The 25340-nt window shown below is 39.4% G+C and overlaps 1 protein-coding gene across 1 annotated transcript in view; it reads left to right on the forward strand.

Annotated features, from left to right (window-relative positions):
- Nucleotides 1-4264: 4264 nt before the first annotated feature.
- LOC103594139 (protein diaphanous homolog 2-like) overlaps nt 4265-25340 on the forward strand; it is a gene marked incomplete at its 3' end in the record, with an annotated part of 54146 nt that continues 33070 nt past the window's right edge. The window contains exon 1 of the mRNA XM_008577327.1: nt 4265-4561. Within this exon, the coding sequence (XP_008575549.1) occupies nt 4430-4561 (132 nt within the window). The remainder of the gene's footprint in view (nt 4562-25340) is intronic.

Consider the following 25340-nt stretch of genomic DNA (forward strand, 5'->3'; position numbering starts at 1 on the left):
TTAAGTTTTGAAGTGATCATGAACAAACTTTCTCACAATGAAGTAGAAGTCTTAGAAATAAGTACTGATAATGAAGCTGTGAAGACTTTGCACCGCGTGTTTTTTAAAAGTTGATGACTTCTTAAATTAGATTTTTAAATCTGATGAAAATAGCACCTATTAAAAGTGAATGCCCTTGAGGACCCACCTCAGGAAGGAGGAAGCATGAAGGCTACCAAATACTGATGACTATGATGCTGAGTGCAAATGCCAGTGGAGATTTAGCCACATGAGTGTTTTTATTAGGATGGGTATTGTTTTCATTAGTGCTCTGATTACAAACTTGCATTGGATTTATGTGGTCTTCTCTAATCATATTTTTCCCATAAGCCCCTGTTATGAGGTGTGCAGTTTTGCAGAAGAGGAGTGTTATGGGTTAAATGTGTCCCCTCAAAGTTCACTATTGGAAACTTGATCCCCACTGTAATAGTGTTAAGAGGGTGGGGAATCCGATTGTTATTTGAAAGGTGGGGCCTTTGAGAGGTGATTGAATCATGAGGACTGCACCCTAGTGAATGGATTAATCCATTTATGGAGTAATGGGTTGTCATGGTGTGGTTCTGCTGGCTTTATAAGGACAGCAAATGAGAAGGTTAGCTCTCTCTTGCTCAGCCCATTCTCGCCATGTGATAACCTGCATTGCCACGGGAATTTGTAGAAAGTTTCCACCAAGAAGAAGGCCCTTACCAGATCTGTTCCCTGGACCTTGGACTCCTCAGCCTCTGAAATGTAAGAAATAAATTTCATTTCTTTATAAATTATACACTTTCAGGTATTCTGTTATAAGCAACAGAAACAGACAAATGCAAGGAGATTCTTCAGGAAGACATATGACATTAAAGCAGAATGTCTGGCACTTATTTTGATCTGCATGACATCTAGTTTGTGTTAGCCATGTAGCATATGCTTAATAAATACTTGTTTATTCTTAGGCATCCTTTAATGCATAAATATTTTGCTGTGACTCTGGAGGTAGTTATTTCTCATTTTTTTCTAATCCATGTTTCCTTTCGTTTCTCTATGAAAGACCCAGATTATTCAGATGAGAGCACCCAGCAGGATGGAGACACAGAAAACCTGAGGGATACTATAAGGATCATCAGAAACCTCTGGGGTAATAGATGGCTCTTGGATTAATAGCCACATCTATTAAGGTCAGTTTGAAGAAAGATAGAGCCTAGCAATCTTTTATCTTTCTTCTCTTCCACAGCCAGCTTTTAGATGCTGATTGGGTGCTACACTCATGAGAAGCCAGAGGGAGAGACAACAAGATCAGTGTGTCTAAAATAGATTTTTGATACCCTAACTGATGGTGGTAGCCTCCTTCTTTCTTCATCTTCGGAGAAAAGATGTTTCTCCAACTACCAGCCTATTTGTGTGTCCCAAGAAGGGAAAAATCAAGGAATGTAGGTGCAGCGAGATCAGCACTAGGACTACAATCAGTGAGGTGCTTGGTTCATCATTAGTGGACCAAGCGCCCTTGCTGGAGAGTGGCGGTTCTCCTCGTGTGTTAGCTTCCAAGAGAGGCCAATGACCCTGCTGCCTGAGGGAAGGTTTTTTTTTTTTGTTTGTTTTTAACTACCGTTTACATTAACTGGAGCAAAATGCTGAAAAACAAACATTGACAATTAAGACAGGGGCTGAGATAACCACAATAAAGTCAAATGTAGCCACATCAGGGACAAACTTTTTCACTTTTTGCAGAAAAGATTACGGATCTTTTACATGTATCTCTGATTGGATATCAAATGTAGCTAAGCCTGGCCTGAGGAGAAACCCAACCTTACATTCGAAATAATATCAATCCATTTTCAAGTCTATTTTCTACACTCCAAACATAAGTCTTACTCATATTACAATGACCCACCCATCCCCCTTTTAAACACCAATGAAACTTACCAGTAGGAGCCTTCATGATCTGGAACCTCCTTAACTGTTCTGCTTCTTCTCTTGCCAACAGTATCCCACCCCCTACTACCAGTTTCTTAACTATAGGGTCTTTGCATATGCTATTGTTATTTCTTTTGTCTGAATGCTCTTCATCTCCTTTTTTGCCTTGTAATTGCTGAATACATTTTTGTTTAATATCCTTCCCAATAGCCTGAAAGCTCCATAAGAGTAAACTACGTTTGTCTTGTTCACCATTGTACCCATGATGCCTAACACAATACCTAACATTTAGCAGGCTGTCAACAAATACTTTACTGACTTTAATCAGACCCATAAGACTCAGCTCAAACATCACCTTCTTTGGAAAGGTGTCCCTGAGCGTCTCTCTGACACTCCATTAGTTACCTCTCTCATGTGTTCCATGGGCTCCCTGTTCATATCTGCAGTACTGTTGTGCAGTTCTTTAACAGTCTGTCTCTCCCAGTAGACTCTGAGGTTCTAATGGCCAGAAACTGTGTCATCTTCATCCTTCTAACCCACAGCACTCTGTTTATCACCTGGTATACTCTAAGGAGCTCAAGAAATGTCTGCTGAGCTGATTACTGAGCAATGTTTGAGCTCGGAGGGCCCTCAGCTCTGGCCCACACCGACGTCTCTCAAGAGAAATTACATGAAAGCATTGGATAGACAGGTCACATCTTTCTGCAGCATCCATTTTTTACTCAATATTTAGGAAGGGAGACATTTAGATAAATTAAATCGTATGTGTGTGTGTTGTAATGAGTCGAATTCAAAATATACATCAAATTTTAGTCAAACAGGGACTTCAACAAAGCAAATTTACCTTGGGGCTCTTTGTCCACCCTGTCTGGGAGCATGTATTCCTTCTTCTGTCCTTGGGTAGTTTACCACCTTGGGAGCAGAAAAGTCACACCTGCATGATTAAAAAGAAAGTTAATGACAACGAGAAAGCTGGAATTAAAACTGTTTTCAGATATCTAATGTTCTTTTCACCCTACTGTCCAAGTTAGTTGCCTCATCACACCTATAGCATGGGCAAATTCATCCTAATGCACTCAATAAATATGTTCAGATATAAATTATATTCAGCATAGCTAAACCTAGGTTGAAGGGGAGAAGGGCAAAAGGAGTCATAGACTGAAGATATCTTCAGTAACAGGCTTATGGACACGTTTATAGACTTGGTATCTAAATTTACTACAGGAGCTTCTCTAGCGTATGTGCTCTTATTCTGTGATGATTGTTCATTCAAATCCTGCCCTGCCCTTCTAATGTTCTCAGTGTCCACCTTTATTTTTAAAGGGCCCCATTTAAGGAGGATGGAAGAAATACAGCGTGGGCCTCTTCCTGAGGAAAAAACATTAGGTTCTACTCAAGCAAAGACTACACACTCAGTGCCCTGATGCTGCTGCACAAAACCACCTAGCATTTGTCTAGGGATTTATATTTTAAACAAAGCTCTGACACACATCATCTTATTCACTTCCCACAACAACCCTAAACTAGTTCGAGAACCTGAAAATAGCCCTCAACTCAGTTGTTAGCTCTATATAGGTGCTTTGGTTAAAGAGCATAACAACCCTCCGGGAATTAAGCGGGTGGCGCCTGCTGCTCCAACTACCAGGCAGGAAGGGAATAAAGGAACGACTGTATTTCTTCGTTCACAACGCAATCATGGCAACAAAATGCACCCACTCTTTCCACTTTGACCCATACAGTCTGCCTAAGCAATTAATCAGCGTTCCCCGTGGTTTTCCTATAGGATGCTAGTTGCCCTGCCAATCAGATCTTCCCAGAGTGTGGCAGGACCACACCTCCGGGGAGGCCTCTGGGAGGGAAGGTTCTTTGGCCTACACCAGTGGCAGCTGATACTGAGGTCGACTCGCCAGTGAAACTCACACGCGAATCGTCCCGGACCTCAGTTTCCCCGTCTCTAAAATGGGCTATCCCTCCTCTTTCTTGACTAGTTCCCTCCCATTTCACGCCAGGCCACTAGGAAGTGAAATCTGTGCTTAACCACAGCTGAAAGTCCTCTGCTAGGCTCCAGTCGCTGCGCCGGGCATGCTCAGTAGCTGGGGCCGGCTCGGCACCGGGAGTAGGAAGAGGCTTTGCGCGCCCGGGCGGCCGACTGCGGGCACTTTGATGAATCACGTGCGTTGAGGCCCTCTTAAAGAGATAGGCACCTACTCTCCCTCCACCCTCAACACCGCCCTGAGGGCGGCGGCGACCGTGGTAATTGCAGCTGCTCGGGGGCAGGGCTTGCCCCGGCGCTGAGTAGTGGCAACGGCGTGGTTGCGTCGGGGGTGCCTGGGAGCCGAGAGTCCCGGGGGGCCTGAAATCGGCAGCTCCCCGGGCAGACACCCTCTCCCTCAGGAGGAGGTGCTACCGAATCAGCGCGGGGCAGCGTGAACGCCTCGAGGGGCTTCCTTAGTTGAGGAGAGGTGGGGTTATAGGGCACAGGTGACAGGGCCGGAGAAAGATGGAGCAGCCCGGGGCGGCGGCGGCGGGAGCGGGAGGCGGCAGCGAGGAACCCGGTGGGGGCCGGAGCAACAAGCGGAGCACTGGGAACCGGGCCGCCAACGAAGAGGAAACGAAAAACAAACCCAAATTGGTGAGTGCTCTCGCAGCCCCCGCCGGCCTTGGGGACAGGGAGAGCCCCGGAATCCTCCTGCCGTTGAACACGGGGGCACCCGGGTCCCCCTCCCAAGAGTGACCGCGACCTCGCTGTGCAACTCGGGGAGCCGCTAAAGCAGCGGCCACGCAGAGGCGCGGAGACGGCGTGGGGGCGGAAGAGCACCCTCTTCTTCACTTAACCCCTTTCTCACTCTTGTCAGCCCCGGAGACAGTGCGGGAAGGAGAAAGCCCCTCCCGCCCCGAACTTAGGGAGACCCCGAGTACTGGGTAGGGCTGTTGTTTGTCTAACTTGTGAGCACGAACCTTCTTTGCGCGATTCCATTCCCCTCCCACGTCTTGTCAGTTGCTGTTTTGCCTCCTAACACTTCGGGTCCCAGGCATGGGAACCTCTCTCCTTTTCAGTCCAAATACTTGGGAGCCCACCTACAGCCTTGCAAATCAAGACAAACACAACGTAGGCCCCCAATCTTTTTACTTTTCCAGAAATCTAAGGAAGAGGCGCCTACGTGCGTTTCCCCCCCTTGCCTCCTTCTCCATGTGCTTTCCCAAGAAACGTTTCTTTGGAAGGGTGGGGGGAGCGTGGGAGTTGGAGGCTGGGTGAGGTACCACCAACTGTCGTGTGTATGTGTAATAGGCATAGTCACACAGTACTTCCACTTAGTTGATTAAGAACGCTCCAAAGCAGTGGGCAGACTCTGCAAGTCTCATCGTCCTGATAGTGTCAACCAGTGGTAGCAGTCCATTTCCTGCCACTGAATGTGCAGGGGAATGAAATCTCTGGGGCCTGGTATTGCATTAGGAAATACTGGAGTTTTCTCAACTCATCAGTTAAAAGGGTTCCTCTTTTTGTAAACTTTCTAATTTGGGTGTCACGATGGGAAAGAATTTTCCTGCACAAATTCAGCAAATACTCGAAGATCATTAGTTTAGATCTGAAGAAGCACAAGCCACATGTTGCATGTCTAGATTTCAGTCTTAACAAGCAACTTGATTATCATAGGGAAAGAAACGATGACATAACTAAAGCCATCTCTTATGGCATGTGGCCATTTGGTATGGACCTGTTGTACTTCTCTCTCAGCTCCTATTTGCCTTTCAATTATGGACTGTCCATTATTGGAAAACAGTGATAAAAGCGTTATCATTTTAGGAAATAGGCAGCCGTCTATTATGTGGGGAGGAATGTGGTGAGGTAGATTACAATGACAAGTTTAAAGTCTCATAAACTCCGTTCTAACTTGAGGCAAATTGAGAACTTGCTTACTTGATGTGTCCTGTTACCACAATATTTACAAATGAAGAACTAAGTCATGGGCTCTTTGTGACTTTTCTATGCTGGCAGGAGTTAATGTGTTTAATGGGTGTCTGCACTATCATGAAACTTAGAAAAGTTTTGTGAGTGTATCACCAAAGTTTAATGTATTTAAAAATATTGATGTTGTGATTTTGAAATTTATCAGTTTGTAGTAAAAGAGTGATCACATTTCCCTTTTTCTTTTTTTTTTTTTTTTTTTTTGGAGCCAGTACAAAACTTTGGTTTAATCAGTGATTAAAAGTTTAAGTAAGAATAAAAGTTAACTGATAGTTTCCACAAATAGTTTGGTACATCTAAGCAAGAACCTTCCACTTTCAAGATGTATGCTCTGGAGAAAAAGCTCTTATCTCTGTCAGTAATAACACCTTGATTATATTCTTCCCTTCCCTTTGGCCATTTGTCCTGTTTTATCTTTTATGTTTTACTTGCTTTGACAAGGTAACTAGATAGTTATGAGGTGGTATCACTTTCAGTTCCTAGCTAACTTTACTGTTCGGTGGTGAACATAGCTTGATATAGAAGAACATGTATTTGAATCCAAGAGTTTGTTAATATCAACATGAATTTTCTTTTTGTTCCAACGTAACTTTTGAGCCTTACATGATTTTACAAGCAGATGTGTCAGTTAATAAAAACAAATTTAGGAGGACATTTCAGCAAGTTTTAAGGCAAACAAGTTGATCAAACAAAAAGACTTGGTAAACTTTTTCGGAAAGTTCATTTGGGATTCTTTTTTAAAAAAATTAGGACATTTTATTTTTACTTTATTGACATATATTGTACATATTTATGGGGTACAGTTATATTTCAACACATGTATACAATGTGTGATCAAGGTAATTAGCATATTCATCATTGCAAAAATTTATAATTTATTTGTGATAACATTTGAGCTCCTCTCTTCTAGCCATTTGAGAACATACAATGAATTATTATTAAATATAGATGCCTAGCACTACTGTGCACCACTAGAACTTATTTTTCCTATCTACCTGTACCCCCCATGTCCCTTTCCCAGCATCTGGTAACCAAAATTCTACTCTCTATTTCTATAAGCTGAACTTTTTTTTTTTTTTTCCTTTTTGTCTTTTTTCGTGTCCGGCAACGGATTGCAACCCTCAGTGTCGCGCCCGTACTGGACCGGGACCGGCAACGGGATCGCAACCCTCGGTGTTGCTCCCACACCTCGCTCAGCCAGTGAGCGGGAACCGGTCTGTATGTGGGGTCCGAACCCTCGGCGGGAGCTCCACCGTGCTCCCAAGCGGCGCACTGTAGCAGTGCGCCACCAGGCCGGCCCTGAACTTTTTTTTTTTTGCTCCCACATGTGACTGAGAACATGTGGTATTTACTTTCTGTTTGCTTTCTGTGTCTGACTTTATTTCATTTAACGTAATATCTTCAGGGCTCATCCATGTTGCTGCAAGTGACAGGATTTCATTCTTTTCATGGCTGAGTAGTATTCCACTGTGTCTATATACCACATTTTCTTTATCCGTTCATCTGACTGTGGATACCTAGGTTGATTCCATATCTTGGCTATTTTGAATAGTGCTGCAGTAAAAATGGGGGAATGCTAATTTGCAGTAAAAATAGGGGTATGCTCTTCAGTATGCTAATTTCTTCTCCTTTGGATAAATACCCAGGAGTAAGATTGCTGGATCATATGGTAGACAATATGGAGGTTCCTCATCTAGAATTCTTAAACTTAAAATTTTGCTAGTAAGACAAAGCTTTACTTAGACTAAATTTTATTATTTTGAGTATGATGTTAATAATCACTGTAATAGTAGTTAATTTTGTGTGTGTGTGTAAAGGAATTGTAGTGTGGAATATAAAAGAGAGCCATATGGTCATAGAAATTATTCGTGTAGGTGATTGTGTGGGATAGGGATTCTTAAACACCTGAAATTATATGAAAAAAATTTGCGTGTATGTAGATACATTTATTTTCTGAGCCCCATAGCTTTCATCAGTTTCTCAAAGGCATACTTCACCTATAGGAGAATAAGATCTGTTGCATTACCAGAGATAGTAAAGGAAATGACAGTTGATTCCACTCTAAGTTACTGGGGAGGCCAGTGATTGAGGGAGAAGGGAAATAGCATTGATCACACAGGTAATTGGTATTGAAGAGAATTCTTCTGAGGGTAAAAATAAGTTAACTGCACAATATCTACATAGTATTAGCTTAGATTAAAGATTCCACTACATAGAAAAATTACCTCAATTGCTCTAGTATAGTGGATTCATAAAGTGTAAGGTGTGTGATTCACTTGTTTTCATTTAGTTCCTCATGGTTCTGGAAACTGGAGATGGAAGGCATAGATATATTCTATAGAGGGGAACTACTTTCATTTATATCCTCAACTTTTTGATGGGTATTAATGAGGAATTTTTCAGAGTGGCATTTTAGGATTGTAACGACTTCTGTTTAAAATTAATTAAATCAAAATCTGAGAAACATGACTTCAATTTTTTCATATATGTAATCTTGTAATGACCCTTTTATTTTGATTATAAAGAAATGTGTTCTGTCAAGTTGAATAGGAGAGCTCTAGAAGTGTTATGAAGGAGCTACATCTTTAATCCCACATATTCAAGGCAGTGACTTAATCATTAGGAGAGGTCAGTGTTAAGATAAAACTAACACCACCCCCCCCCCACACACACACACAAGATGGTGTAGAGTGGCTTGACAGTGTTTGATCTTTTTATATTTTGACTTTGTGTTTCTGTATAACTTCAGAAGCCTTTGGTTCTTTAGACAGTAGATTCAAATTTGTAACTTGAAATAACAGAAGTTAATTTTCTGGTTATTGTATAACTTGCTGAGTATTTGGTTATTTGCTTACAATTAGATAAATCATATTTTGATTTTAAATAATAACTTATGAGCACAATGATTTCATTTATGCAGCACATATTTACTGAGTACCTACTATGTGCTAGACACTAATCTAATGGTTGGCGATATAAAGATGCTTATAGTTTGGTGACACAGACAGGGAAGTTACTTAATGATTTAAAGAGCAGTTTGATAAGTTATGAAAGGAATATGCATAGGAAGATTCTATAAAACTATCATGGAGAGGCATCTAAATTGAATTGGATGGTTGAGTGTGGTAAGGAAAGGCTTACAGTAGGTGACATTTATACTGAGGCTTAAAGATGAGGGCATTAATTGAAGAAGTGGAGGGAAAGTCATTCTAGGTTGAAAGAACAACATATACAAAGGTGGATAGATACAGGAGCATGCCCAATAAAGAAAGTTTGGGTAGATGTGTATGGCTGAAACAAAGGGCGTATATGGTGGACCTGCCAGGAAACAGGGTTCAGATTGTGATGGATCTTTGTATGCCATGCTAGAGTTTCAACTTCTTTCTGAAAGTCAGAGTAAGCCATTGAAGAGATTAAAGCAGGACAGCGAGTGACCTGATTAGATTTGTTTCAGAAAGAAACTTAGTACTATGGAGGATTTTTTGGAGAGGGGTGCCAGAATGGAGGCAGGAAGACTAGGAGGAGCAGAGTGGCATAAAAGAGTTTGATGTTTAGAGTTATATACCTGGATTCCAATCCAACTCATCAACTTACTGGATACCTTTCTCTGCACCTTAGTTTCCTCCAACCACCTATATTGCCTCTCCTTCCTGCCACCCACCCTGAACATCCTCACCAAATCTGAAATGTCCACTCTGTTTCTCACCCCCTTTTGCAGCCTAGCTCATGCCTGAGTATTCGCTCATTCTATGAAACATTCACTGATCACTTTAGCTTGCTGGGAGCTCTTTCCTTCTCCTGAACTCGTAACTGTCATGAGTCTCCATATTATAGGCTGATCTTGTCTCTACAGAGATTTTAAAGTACTTCTGGGCAAGCGTCCCCTTTTATGCCTATTCTTTTTTTTAAATTTTTTTTTTACCATGTTGGAAAACAATTTACTATTTTTAAAACAATATATAAAAATACATAAACTCACATATTTGCTAAACAATTTGATTACCTATTTTAAAAGTCAAACAATTCTTCAGGGCCGGCCCGGTGGTGCACTGCTACAGTGTGCCGCTTGGGAGCGCGGTGGCGTTCCCGCCGAGGGTTCGGATCCCACATACAGACCGGTTCCCGCTCACTGGCTGAGCGAGGTGTGGGAGCAACACCGAGGGTTGTGATCCCGTTGCCGGTCCCGGTCCGGTCCGGGCGCGACACTGAGGGTTGCGATCTGTTGCTGGACACGAAAAAAGACAAAAAAAAAGGAAAAAAAAACAATTCTTCAAACATCGTATTCCACAACAAAATCTACAGGACCAGTCTTACAAAATAGTTCAAACTTTTAAGGAAGAAAAAACACCAAAATTTCGTGACAGTCAATATGCCTATTCTTTAAAAACCTGGCAGGCGAGTGCTTGGGTGCAAAACTACTCGATAAATGATTGTTAGCTGGGGGACTTTTTCCCTATAGGCCTTTCATTTCAAGAGTGTAAATTGTTGAAAAGAGGCTTTTTAAAAAAATAAATGTTTACTTTTATGTGCTATTTTTTTTCTTAGTATATATACTTCATCAAATGAACCTATCTTTACATTCCTCTGTGTCTTTTGTCTAATTTTGAAATTCAAGGAATTCAGGAAGCTTCTTTAGGGCCATGAGAACTCCCCTACCCACCTGGTTTGTTTGGATTCTTGTGATGTCAGAACTTGAACTTCCTTGCGGAGAAACAGTACCAGAACTGATGAGCCAAGTAACATTTTGCTGTCGTTAATCGGAGTCTTCAGATTAATGGCAAAAGAATACAGAACAGAGAGCCAAAACACCTAGGTTCCAGTGTCCAATCTTTTATTTGCTTGTGATCTCTGATGAGCCATTTAACACAAGACGTTTGAACTCTTTGATTAATGTTTGCTAGTGGGAGATAACACTGTCTGCCTTATTTGCTTCACAAGGTGATTTAGATAAGAAAGCATTTAGGAAATTTTATATTGTTATGCAAATATAGAGCATTATTAACCCCTTATACTACTTGAAACAAATGTGACTGTGGTTGGATGGTTTAATGGCTTTCCTGCAATTTGATAGCTCTAACTTTATTGTATGAAGTACCATAATATGATTATATGTTGATTGATTCCTTATTCTCGCCTCAATTCCATTTGTCCATTTGGAGGATTATATATTCTGTCCTTTTACTAATAATTCTTTTGGCTGAATGCATATAAGATGTGCGTTTAACTTTTTTCATTGTAATTTTTTAAAGAACCCTTTCTTTCAATTTATCAATTTGAGGCATTTAAAATTTTTGTTAAAGAACTTTAATTAGATATCATTATGCCTTGTCAGTCAGCTTACTGCTGTTGTACAAATAAGGAAACTGAATCACTGAAATTGTGAGGAGACTGACCTGGAGATAAGTTTAAAACTATCACTTCTATTATAAAAGTTATCTATAGCACTAAGTCATTATGCTTCAAAGACTGTGAAAGTGAAAAAGTTATTCAATCTCTTTTTTTGTTCCTTTTTGGAACAATTATAATTGTAATCCACCTAGATTTCACTCCAAGTACTAAGGGCTCTGGCAGTAGTAACATGTCATTGAAGTGAAATATATTCTTTTCCAACCTGGTTTCAAAGAACACTGAAAATAACAGGATGCTCTGAAAACAATACATACATAACATATGTTAATTTACATGAATCAGCAGATTTAGTTAAATATTACTGGGTATCCCTAGCACACACAGGGATTTATTATTGAAGACCCAACTTTCCCCTATTCCTGTATTCAGTTTGCCATGCAGGAGAGACCAGTTCCTTCTGCTGGATTTGGGGTGCTTGATACTTTATTTTTTCTCAAGGCTGAGGAAACTAAGCTGATAGCCAGGTGACTTAAAATACAGTTAAAATATCCAAGTGGGTATATTGTGAAAGACACCCATTGTGGAAGACAGCTCAAAATTGATGCATGTGAAGGAAGGTTGTAGTAACCTCGTATTTTCACATAGCTTTTTATTAATGTCAGTAACAGAAAGAAATTAACTCATACTAATTTAAAACTTATTTACCAGAATAGGCTGAATCTATTTCAGTCTAAATGATATACTTCATCTGAAGCTTAAACAGACACTCAGCTGAATACTGGTACTTGCTTGTTTTGTGTGAAATGGCCTCAGGAAAAAGGTATTGGTGACTCTCATGAAAGAATGTACAAAACAAAATTCTTACTAATCACCATTTCCACAGGCTTTGGTTTAATGAAGATTTTACTGTATTGCTTTAGGGAGAGTAATCTACATTGCTACCAAAAACAGACCAGCAAATTAGTCACCAGTCTCTCCTGTTAGGGCCTGGTACATGGTGCTTATTATAAGTGAGAAGCTTCTACGTAGCTATTCAGGCAGGCCTAGATAGGAGTGCAAGACTTCACCAGGAAAGGAATTATTCCTACATGACTGTTGACTCAATCACCTGACAATTCTGGTGCTCACCCAAGGGAGAAGAGACTTTGGGTACAATCCTTTAAAAGAAATATATTTGTTATTCTGTACTAGATATCCACATGTGTTGATAAAGATTTGCTCAAAATTTTAAGCAATTTTTATCTATATGTAATTTGTTGGTCTCATCAAGTTAAATGTAAAAGAGATGAAATAAAGTTTTTACTTTATACAATCATCCTTCTGTACGGGGTGGGAGGAGATTGATACTAGGACCTCCACAGGCATCAAAATGCTCAAGCCCCTGATATAAAGTGGTGTAGTATTTGCACATAACCTATGCACATCCTCCTGGATACTTTAAATCATCTCTAGATTATTTATAATACCTAATAATATTATTTATAATGCCATAAATATATAATATATTTATAATATAATTTTGATACCTAATGTAAATGCTTTGTAAATAGTTGTTATATGGTAATTATTATTAATTTTTATTGTTGTATTGTTATTTTTATTGTGGTTTTTTCACAAATATTTTTGAGCCACGGTTGGTTGAGTCCTCAGATGTGGAACCCTGGATACGGAGGGCCAACTATAATATGGAATACTTAATAAGAATTTTTATAAAACTTATGAAGAATTTTAGACATACTAGAAAGTAGAGAGGATAATACAATGAGCCACTAACTGTCCATTACCCAGATACGATAGTTATCTAGATTTTGCAACATTAGCTTCATCCATCTTTTATTTTTTCATTGCTCTGAAGTATTTTAGTGAAAATCCTAGATATCATGTAATTTACTTCTACACACTTCAGTATGCATCTCTAAAAATTACTGACTTTTTAGAACCTTAACTGCTATGCCACTGACACATCTTTAAAAATTAACATATTCTTTGGTATCATCTATAATCAAATATCCCCAATTGCCTCAAAAATAGATTTTTAATTTAATGTGTACTAATTAATGTACATGTCATTGAACTCCTTGAACAAATACAGCTTAAAATGAAGGTAAAATCTTGCTCAAACTTACTCCACATAAAGTGCTATCATAAAGCATCATCCCAAATTAAGTTCATTTCTGTCTTTAATTCTGTAGAAGTGTCTGGAAAGGCTGATTATATGTGCATAGGCTCCACAGATTAGCTACTATGTACCATAGAAAATAAACCAAATTAAGAATTTTGGCTTCACTCACTCGTTGGGTAATCACTCATTCTTCATTTTGCAATTTATGAGGTAGGGTGGGGTTTGTGTGTAAGAATTTTCCTCCCAGGGAAATGTTGTACATAGTTGGGCAAAGGAAAAGGAAAAGTGTTCTTGAGTTATGTAGGTAAAGGGTTCATGTAACTCTTTGATACACACACACCCACCCACCCACCCTGCTAAGCTTATGTTACTAGCCCTAGTTTTATTTCAAATCCAATGTCAGTTTGGTACTTGAGGTATCTTTGTTTTTTGGTACTTGATATCCTCTTGGTTGCTGAATCTGGATAATTGGGTGAACAAACCTTTTACAAAGAACTCTGAAGTATTAAGTTTCCTAATTTAGATATTCGTGGGATTAAAATTGAAAACCAGGCTACACTAATGAGGTGATGGAGCTGGGGATGGGTGGAGTTGGGCAAATATGAGAAATCGAGTTGGGCAAACAGCCTAGACTCCACATAAGATTTACCGAAGAAATCGTGTAACCACTACTTTCCAGATAGCAATTTAGTGCTGTTATTGTGCCGGAAGGCAATAGGCATATAATTTCTCCAATTTTGTGGATTTAAGTAGATTTAGACTAGTGATCCATCTCCATTCTATGACTTCTAGACTGACCATTTTACTGACCCAATCAGGTAGGTAGTTTTCCTTAAACAGGCAGATGAGTGATAGTTGTTGGGACCGAACACCTGGCATTTTCTCCTGTTGTTTTGTGCTTGGGAGGGAAAGCTATGGAGGTGGTGTTTTATGTGCTTTGAAATCAATCACTGATAAAATCTTAAATGTTTATTAGAACATTATGCTTGCTGCAACTGTTTAGGAAGATTCTATATACAGATAGCAGGACCTTGTCTAGGATGTACACTTTCACTTTGAACTTTAATAACGTGTATGTATAATAGAGACCAGGGCTGCTATGTAAGGGTGGAACCTACTAAAATGTTCGAGACCACAGGGATCATACCACTTACTAAATCATGTGCCAGTCGCAAGACTTTGTCTTCCTGGGGCCACTTTTTAAAATTCACACAAAAGTGCCATATGGGCTAGCTACTGCATTTAAAACCAGGTGGATTTTATTCTCATACCTGATAGGAAATTCAGCAAGACATAGGACATGGTTTATTGTCTCATTTAGAATAGAAATTTTTCATTTGTCATTGATTCTGAGAAAATAATAGAAGGTGAATATCTATATAAAATATTGTCCTAAACTTTTTTTTTTTTTTTGCTTTTGAATTATTGAAATCCTTAAATGTAGATGTGGCCATGTCCTTGAGGGTCTAGGCATAGGCCTAAGTAAGGTTGATTACCTTTTCTAACTGATGCCTCTCCCAATCCACACGCCTCTCAGTAGTTTTCTTGATGTTATTGTTTCACAGACCTTCACATGGTTACAGTTTGTATGGATAAGACTGCATTTCTTTTAGTTTGTGTGGTAACTTTAACTTATTTTCATTCGCATTGCCCATCATACAAGGCAAGAACATATAGAAAGATAAGATGGGTTAAAATGAATTTGGCAGAGGCATTTCCTCTAATAATATGCTCTGCAGTCCAGTACCTCACATTACAAAATCAATATTTTCAAGAAGAGTCAGTGTGTACAGAAAACATTTGTGAGTGGAAATATCCTTTTCTTAGGCTGCCCTCATAGCTTGTTTTTCATTGGCAGTGCAATAGCTGACATTCCCTCCCCCACCTTTGGTTGAGTAGCTAATGGTCTTTAAACAAGCTATTAAAGGAAAGAAGAATACCTTTACAAAGTAAATAAAAATGTTATGAATTTTATCCACATTGGAGGTTTCGATTTTCATGTATTTGTTTTACTAAAGTATGGCTTACCCATATTCTCTAATCTCTAAATTCTTAGGCTTCTTCAGTACAGTTTATACTTGCTTCATCAAACTGCTTTCAGATAGTCTTGTGGATTTCTGTGAGATCCACATCTACCGTTTTTATATAAGTTGAGTTGGCCTGAGACCACATACTAAATTTTAAGTGACTGTATCTCTGTATAAAATGGAATTGAGATATTAGTTACATTTTAAAGTAAGAATTGTGCAGGGCTCTGGGTCCAATTTTCCACACTCTTCCTACCAGTTCTGTTGTAGCTAATTGTGGATCAGGATATGTTATGTTACAAATCCCTGCTTTCAACCTCCTCCCACCCCTTTGAATAATCTGTTATCACTTGCATGTTTCTGACTCTGAAGATCATCTCATTCCCTGTTGTTTTTACTGATTTCTGTGAATATTATCAATGGTGTATCCTTATTTTCTGACCACAGAAATAACATGCAGAAGGTTGGCCACTGGATGTTAAAACAATTTCTGAATGTGATAGAGATTTGTTTAAAAGCATTTCCTATTCACGCCCATCACCACCAATGTTGCCATGAACTAGTAGGAACTGCATTTTGATCTTAGCACCACCACTTTGTGTTTTCAAGACTCAACATTGTGTTTGATGGGATCTAAAAGTATTTCATATGCTATACAGAGTTGAAATAAGCTAAATAGGATATCTAACTGATCCTATTAGTGTTTTTTTTTTAAGGAGTTTGTTTCTGGCTATTTAAAAAGGTTACATAGAAATAAGCTAACTACTTTTTAAAAGTGTAACTCTGGGGTTAAGGGTTTGGATTGTCATACTGGCCAGCTGGCCAAAATAAATAAATAAATAAAAATAAAAATTAACTCTGGGCAAGTTGTTTATTTATCTTCTCTCTGGGTGTCAGTTTATCCTTTAAAATGAGGGTATCAAAATAGATGATCTGCAAGTTTCCATTCAGCTCTGAAATATTGGAAGTCAAAGGTTATTGAGAACTATCATGAATCTGCCCTAACATAAATGCATGACATCTGGATTCCAGTTTGCCAAAAAGTTGGAATTATAAAAGATGGTTGTTTAAGGCTGAATGCTAAAGAGGGACTATCCTAGTTAACTTTACTGTCCTGTTTCTGGAGTCTAAGTTATTCTAGCCACATCAGCATTCTTTTAACCACACATTGTATGTAGGGCAATATACTGAGCCGTAGAGAGTGCAAGCTCCACTCTAGGTCATTCTAATCCTTGGGTGGTTGCCTTGGCTCAGTGACTGGGTACAGTACTCCAGCCTACCCAGAGGTGATTCTCAATAATATGTATTGTCATAGGTGCCAATTGCTGTTCTAAGTGCTTTGCATGTGTTTGTCAAGAACTGTGCAAGGTCTGGGAGTTTACTCTATTTACCCACCTATTACTATTTCATGGATGATTGCAGAATACCCAAGACTCCTGGGTCAGCATCAAGACAGCTTATTATTCATTGCAAAAGCAGCAGCCGTAATGTCAGCACGACATTCTGGTTCACTATGACCTTGAGTCCCATGGGGTGGACCAGGATGATGCGTACACAAGGCAGTGAGCTGCTTTACAGGAAAGGAACACTGAGCTTGGGGGATTTGCCACTCTTATAGTAAGAAAAAGCCAGCCTGCTCTTTGCTTTTTGTCCTCAAAGTTGCTTGCTAAAAACACAACCCTGGGAAATGGCCTATGTAAAATGCTGTCAGTGCTTTTCAGTCTTGGCATACCCAGCAAGAATGTGCAGGGATGCTCAGGGATTGGTGGAGGGCTGCCTCCATCAATATTAACTCATTTCATCCTCACAGCAATCATTTTGTAGGTGAGGAAAAAGGCTCAGAGCAGATAAGTAACTTGCCTGAGGATATGTATTGGTGAATTTGGAATTCAAGACCAATGTGACTGTAAAATCCATCTTTTTAGCTGTGTTTTTTTATACTGTCTAAGAACATAATCCTCAGGGTAGCTCTAACTGATTTAAAGATCCAGTGGTCCTCAGGACTGGTGATGGTTGGACCTGGCCTGGATTTGCATTATGCTTATGTATAATTTAGAAGACAGAGTTCAGGGGCTGTTCATTTTAGTGCCACTGATAATCAACTGTTAAAATTCTTTGACTCACTGCCATGAAGTATTGGGCCAGATATGTGATTGCTTGCTATAAAAGAGCCATGAGGATGAAAGTGATATGGCTATGGATTTTAAGGACACATGAACAGTTCTTAAAAATACAAGTCTGGCAGTCTGGCCTTTATTAAATAATTCTGTGGTCAACACAAGGCCTGCTGTACTTTACTACTGTGGCATATTGCATATGATTCTCTTTTTTGCCTTTTGTATGTCAGCCTTATATGGAGTAGGTTCTGAACAGGTTATATTGCAGGTTATACTCCCTGATTTGTCTTTTAGTTTCTCTCTCTCCTTCTCTCCCTGCTTGCCTTCTGTTTGTTTGTGAAGTTTTGCATGAAGTAAAACTCTTTGGAAAAACTAATGCTATCTCCTATTACACAAGTACACGATATGTATTGTTTCTTGTTTAGGGGAGTGCCAAGAACCACCTACCTTCTCCTGCTGCTTCCTGTGTCTGCTTTGCCTAAAGATTGGCTGCAATAATAGTGTGGCATATTCAGCCAAGTACTATCATTTTTAATTAGTCTGCAGAAAATGTTGTGACAAACAATTTTTGTGTTGACATGTGACGAGTAATAGATCCCTACACTATGGGCTTAAGTGCTGAATAATATGGAAGTACATAATGTAGTTTGAGTTCTAGTCCCCTCATCTTTAACCATCATCCTTCTCAAAAGAAAAAGAGAGCCTTTAATTTTAAAAAATGCGATGCGCAAAATCATGACTATACTGGTATATGCTTGAGCCTGGAATTGGGCTATTTCACATTTAAGATCACTGATCTTAATGAGTTAAAATTTCTGTGTTGGTTTTGTTCATAGAAGTGTGTACAATACAACATGCAACTAGGAGGTGAAGGATATCTTAAGCTCTCATAATGATATAGACATAACTGGGAAAGCTACTAATTAAGCAGATTATGATTTTATTAAATTTCCGTTTTTCAAATATCCATCTTATCTATTACAAATTCATATGTCCTCCAAATATGGTCCTGGTTGTTGATGTCCTTCTTTTGTTTTTGACTTCATCTAACCCAAAGAGCTTGTGTTATGGGCTTATATGTAAGGAAAGGTGTAGCATTCCTCTGTCCCCAAAAGTATGGTCTTTTTTTTTCTTTAGACTAGTGGTCTTAGTGGGGGACAATTTTACCTCCCAGGAACATTTGGTAATGTCTGGAGACCTTTTTGGTTTTCACAGCTTTGGGTGGGGGGTGCTACTGTCCTAGCAGGTAGAGGCCGGGGATGCTTCTCTGCATCTTACAATTCATAGGACATTCCCTCTACCAAAAAGAACTGTTTAGTCCAAGATGTCAAGATTGATAAAGTTGGGAGATGTTGCCAAGGCTGAGAAACCTTACTTTAGACCGTACGACTTTTTGTACATTTGGAGTGTAAAATTCCTGTGGCTCATTAGCCATTCTTCACTTTCCATTCTATCCTTTCCTCTGTATTGAGACAGGGTCACATCATCCCTGTCTTCAAGGAAGCATTTTTTGTTTCATTGACTCCAACCAATTTTATTTTTATTTTCTCCCTTTTTACTACTGGAGATCTGCTGGACTAGACTGTTATCAACTTTGTAGTTGTAACCTATACGTCTTATTTCTGACATCTAAGGTAAATATTGATTCTCATCCTAATGAGTTTAAAGGGCTGTTTTTCTATATGCTGATTCCTTGATACCTCAACAACTTTTGATGCTGGTCACTTTTAACTCTTCATCTATATGGATTTTAGATTCCATGGTACAGTCTTCTCTGGCAACTTCTGCCTCTTGATTTGTTGACTGCCAAAGTACCAGCTTTCTTTGCATCCCACCTCAGAAATATCTCACTGTTTATCTGCCCTTCTGCACATACAATTGCAGGCCATCATATGCCATTTCAAATACTACCTGGTTGCAGATTATACCAAACTTTTCTATCTGCTCTGATATCTAAGTTCAATACTATATCATTGTTTACTGAGAGGCATTGCCCAACTATGGTGCAATTCTACTAAAAACAGCATAAAACTTGAAATACTTTATGTCAATGTTTGTTTTAATATTTATTCTTCCTCTATTCAGGGGAAATAAAAATTAACATGATCCCAGTCCCCCCCCCCCACACGGACACAGACTCACACATACATGGTATTTATCTGGATTACCTTTTCAAGCTAAGGTTTACTCTTGCATCACTTATCACCAGACTGTATCACTGATTGACCTTTGTGATTCCTGGGCCAGTTGAATCAAGGTTAACTTCCCTGTTCGACCAGTAAAAGTCAGTGACTACTTTTCACCCAACTCATTAGGACCAAGTGTATTTTATATTTAGGGCTACTTAGGCACAATTGTGTCTTTGTAATCTTCCTTTTCTATTTGCCCCCTTATTTAAGTGAAGCCATCAGCTGCATTGTCCCATCCGCCTGAAATAATCTCTTGTCCTTTTTTCTCTTCTCAGTGAATTCTAAGTACTTTCCTTCCATTTCTTCACGTAACTCTTAAACTCTTTATTGCCTGCTTGAAGGCAACATGATCAATTCATTCCCCTTCAGCCTTCAATGTCCTGTAGAGAGCCAGTTCATTCTGCAGCATGCATGGCCATATTAACAGCTGTGCTTATTATAAATGTATGTTACAGTGTGTAATCATTCCACACACATCAACTCCTCATTATGTATGATGCATCATGCTGAGCATATGAACACAACTATATACAGGTCTTACTCTTGAGGAGCTAACGTCCTAGTGAAAAAAGAATGACAGATACATATAAGGTAGTAAGTCCTATAATAAATTGTCATAAGCAGAGTGCTCTTGAAAATGCCCCACATACTGTGCTTGGTAGGGAGAGGAGAGACTTCACAGAGGTAATATTTGATCTGGGTCTTGGAGAATGAAGAATAGATTGGTAAGATTAAAAGGCAAACCATTCTCAATGGAGGGATCCTCACGTATGCAAGTTTAGAGTTACGTAAAGGCAGGTATTTATTTTAAGTGTTGTTGATTTAAAAATGTTAATATCTTGGAGGGAAGGTTGTGACTAAATTTGCTTTGTAATTGAATATAGGTGATCATAAGAAACATTTTTCACCAACTCAGAAGTGGGGTGGTGTCAAGCCAAGGCTGGGTCTGGAGCACACAGACCCCTTAAGCCCATTGTCCAGACTGGGTCACAAACCCTTCACACGTGGGTCTATGAGTTAGGTAACTGGAAGAAAGGTCCTTGAAGCCATAGGTGAAGAAAGAGTAGTCTTTATTCCTGCACACACACGTCTAGGAGCTAGGCAGTCCAAAGAGAAACTCAGAAACACAACTGCTACTGGCAAAGTCCAAAGAAAAACTGAGTAGCTGCCAGCAAAGTAAACATGCTCTCTTTTTAGATGTGAGCTTTCTGCTGGCCAGCAGTTCAGGGCCGCTGCTCCACACACTCTCAAGAACACACACACTAGCAACAAACTAAAAAGATACATTGGCATGCATGTGCACTAACTCCACCCCCCCCCCCCCCCCGTTTTTTTTAAAAAACAAAGAAAAACTGAGTAGCTGCCAGCAAAGTAAACATGCTCTCTTTTTAGATGTGAGCTTTCTGCTGGCCAGCAGTTCAGGGCCGCTGCTCCACACACTCTCAAGAACACACACACTAGCAACAAACTAAAAAGATACATTGGCATGCATGTGCACTAACTCCACCCCCCCCCCAGTTTGTTTACAATGAATGTTCTGCCCCATACCCAACTGGACTTGAGGCAAGGGGGCCTGATTAAACTATTCTATTTTCCCAACAGGTGGATAGAGGGAACTAACATTTATTGAGCACCTATAATGTTTCAGGCATTGTTCTAGGAGCTTTACATCATTATCTTACTTAATTTTTGTCACAAACATGTATGGTAAGTGTGGTTATTTCCTGAATTTAACAAATAAGGGAAATGAATCTCAAACAGGTTAACTGATTCTGATTCCAAAATATAAACTGTTTTATGATAGCATGCTGCCTTCTTCCTGTAACAGACTATATTTAAAATCTACAAATGAACTATAATTTTTCTATCTTACTTTTATATAAGATGTATATTATATACATATATTTTATTTTTCTCCTGTCACAAACCCTATTAGGAGTCTGATAAATACATCTTAATACATTTCATCTGTGTTCAATTAAATTAGTTGAGAAATAATAGAGCTTGAGAAATTGGCTGGGAGTGGTCCACAAAATAATTCGTAGCTATGTGTAGTTAGTTTTACCACTGAGGATTTAGGTAAGCTACTCAGTTGGAAAAATTCTAGCTCTAAAATCCTTTTTGTTCAACACTTAATCTAATTTAATAACTGTTTTGGAGAAGCCCACCTTAGTATCATGCTAAGCATTATTAGGGTTTAAATAAATACTTTCTGCCCACTAGGAACATAAAGTTGGAGAATCTGATATGTGCAAACCTATGGTGCAGGTTGGAATGTGATAAGTGCTATTGTAGAGGTAAAAGGTGCTATGGGAACACAGATGGTGTTAATTCCTAATGGAGTATTAGGGATGACTTCATGGAAAGATAGGCAATAGAATAGAGGCTTAAGGGCCGGCCCGGTGGCGCACTGCTACAGTGCGCCGCTTGAGAAGCGCGGCAGTGCTCCCGCTGAGGGTTCGGATCCCACATGCAGACCGGTTCCCACTCACTGGCTGAGCGAGGCGTGGGAGCAGCACCGAAGGTTGTGATCCCGTTGCCGGTCCCGGTCCGGTGCGGGCACGACACTGAGGGTTGCGGTCCCTTGCCGGACATGAAAAAAAAAAAAAAAAAAAGAATAGAGGCTTAAAATGCAGGGATCTTTTTAAAACAGGTAGTGACAGAGTGGAGAGAGGGCATTCCCTGTAGTGAGAACAGTATACGTATCTTAGCATGGGCTGCTATAGCAAAGTAACATAGACTGGGTGGCTTATGAACAGTAGAAATTTATTCCTCACTGTTCTGGAGGCTGGAAGTCCAAGATTGGGATGTCAGCATGGCTGAGTGAGGGTCCTCTTCTGGGTTGTGGACTGCTGACTTCTTGTGGTACCCTCACATGATAGAGAGCAGAGAGGGGAAGCAAGCCCTCTTGTGACGCTTCCAGTGTCACTATTCCCATTCATGAGGGCCCCCTTCATGATCTCATCTAATCCTTATTACCTCCCAAAGGCCCCACCTCCTAATATCATCACATGGGATGGTAGAGTTCCAACATATGAGTTTTGGGGGACATAAACATTCAGTCCATAACAATGCACAACTGCAAGGGAGGTAGGAAGTTAGGGTGCATTTGAGGAATGTGAACCTAGTGAGGCCCAGGTGTACGATACATGAGAGAGTGTTGGAGGTCAGGCTGGATGGGGAGATTGCAGCTCAATCATGGTAAGCACTGAATGCTTATCTAAAGAATTTGCACTTCATTCTGTAACCCATGTAGAGTATTTGAGCAGGGGAATGATGTGATCAGAGCTTACAATCAGACCTTACTTTAGACTTTAAAATTAGAAATATCATGAAGTCTAAAATCTTTTGTTGGTAATTGGCCTGTTTGTAGTGTAAATATAAAGGCATTTATTAATTCTGATACCTTTTGGCATGCTTTAATTTGACAGCTTTGAACTTGTGAAATTAAACATGTACTATAAATAGTGTGTACTTTGATAACTTACAGTTCGTAGCAACTTAATTGGCCCTTGTTCCCAGGATACTATTCTGTAGATCTGTGCCTCTAAGTCTAAAGTTCTTGTTGTTGTTGTTTTCCCCCCATAAATAGATAGTGCTGTAAAGGTCAGGTAGCTTAGATTACAAACGTGCTGCTGTCAAACTGAATGTGTTGTGTCTAGGCTGAACTACAGTCTTGCAGTCCCTGGAATATTCTAAGAGAAGCTGCAAGATTTATGACAGACAAAGCTAGGTAAATTTATGCTCACTAAAGTGATGTCATGATTTTTTTTTTCATTTTCATGTGTCACTCTCCTATGACAAAATAAGAGATACATTGCTTACCACTATGGCAAAGTAGTCTTAGGGCTATGACTTGAACTCAAGTCACCTACTTGAGATAATTAAGCAAGTGGGATTTGTATAAGAGACACTGTCAACTTAGTTTATAGCTTTTAAGACAGGGTAATTAAGAGCAGGGTTCCAAATGAATTTGAGATAAAAGCCAGGGGAATGAAAATTTTGTCCAGGATTTTATATATGTAGAATATCACAGTATGTGTTAATTTGAGTTCATATCTAGTTCTTATACAAAACCTGATTTGTACCATGTGAATGAAATAACACCCATTATAATCTCTGTTATTAATGATTATGCCAATTTGAACATAAAACTTAAAAAAATATATATATATGGTTTTAGGGTTTAGCTGCTCCCCTAAAAGGAAAAGTAAACAAGTCAACTCCCTTTCTGTTGTGGTATATAATTTTATTCTGTGTTTCAGTTTAGTTGAATGCAGTTATACTTAGGCCAAAATTGAATGGGTTATGATTATTTTCTATTTCTTGAGTTTGAAGATATTACCCCTCATGTGTTTTACTCAAAGCGAATGATTAATTTTTTTGTGTGCAGTGGTTTGTAGCTATAGAAACAGGACGTTCTTTCACAAGGCATAGATTGGGAAAATTTTCAAGCTCCTGTTGGGTTACAAAATTATTCTAAAAAGACATAGGTCTTTGGGACATGAATCATCCTTTGCTAGACAACTTTCTCATGACAAATTTGGGATTCTTGCAAAATCTCTCTCTGCAGCCCTGGAAACATGAAATATATTACTACAAATGCAGAGGACAGGAACTTCCAGAGTTATAAATACAGTGTCCATATTGAAAGGGTCTTGGGCAGGGGCTCCCTTGGTATGCTGAACCAAAAATATTTCCTGGCCTTTTTTCCCCTTTCCCACAGATGTTGCTTTGGGAGTTGAGGCCCAGTCACATGTTGGAGTAGTCTTTGTTTTGTTTCTCTCTTAGTGACAGCCATAAACGTGTTGGTGTCTGGAACAGTCTACTTCTCAAGCATCTCACTCACTTGCCCTGCCATATGACTTTATTGTCAGAAAGTTAGGGATGATAGGCAGGAGCTTTTCCTCTGCTACTGGCCCCTCCTCCCTTTTTGCTTAGTAGTGTGGGACACATTTTCCCATAGACATTATTGTTTTATTTGATATGTGTTATACTACAGTTCAGTTTCCTAATATTATATTTAGTGCTGAAGGGATATATATCAGTCATGAGATATAGGTGCTTGTTATCAAGGAATTTATAATATTATAAGGGGAATAAAACTTGTATATACATCAGTATTTGATAAGTACCACATAAATGGCTGGGATTTAGAGACAGGAAGGATTAATAATTTGGGTTAAAACGTGCTAGGAACTGAGTCACTAGGAACTTCTCCCCACTCTTTACACACACACACACACACACACACACACACACACACACACACACACACACACACGCCCAAAAGGAAAAATGCATTCAGAATTCAAAACGCAAGGCTTAATTGTGAATCCATGGATTACAGTATACTCAGTTTCAGGATTTTCATATAGACTTGATCAAATAAAATACTATAAAAGCTTAAGGCTTGGGTATATTTTGTTTTAAGCAAATATACCAGCAGGGAATTTGAATTTAGGAAGTAGACAATTGATGGGCAGTGATTACTTTTAGAAGAGTCAATACAAGTTTACTATAACCAATTCCTTTTTTTTTTTTTTTCCTTTTTGTCTTTTTTCGTGACCGGCAACGGATCGCAACCCTCAGTGTCGCGCCCGTACCGGACCGGGACCGGCAACGGGATCGCAACCCTCA

This window comes from Galeopterus variegatus, unplaced genomic scaffold (genome assembly GCF_000696425.1).
Source record: "Galeopterus variegatus unplaced genomic scaffold, G_variegatus-3.0.2 Scaffold1493, whole genome shotgun sequence".
NCBI lineage: Eukaryota > Metazoa > Chordata > Mammalia > Dermoptera > Cynocephalidae > Galeopterus > Galeopterus variegatus.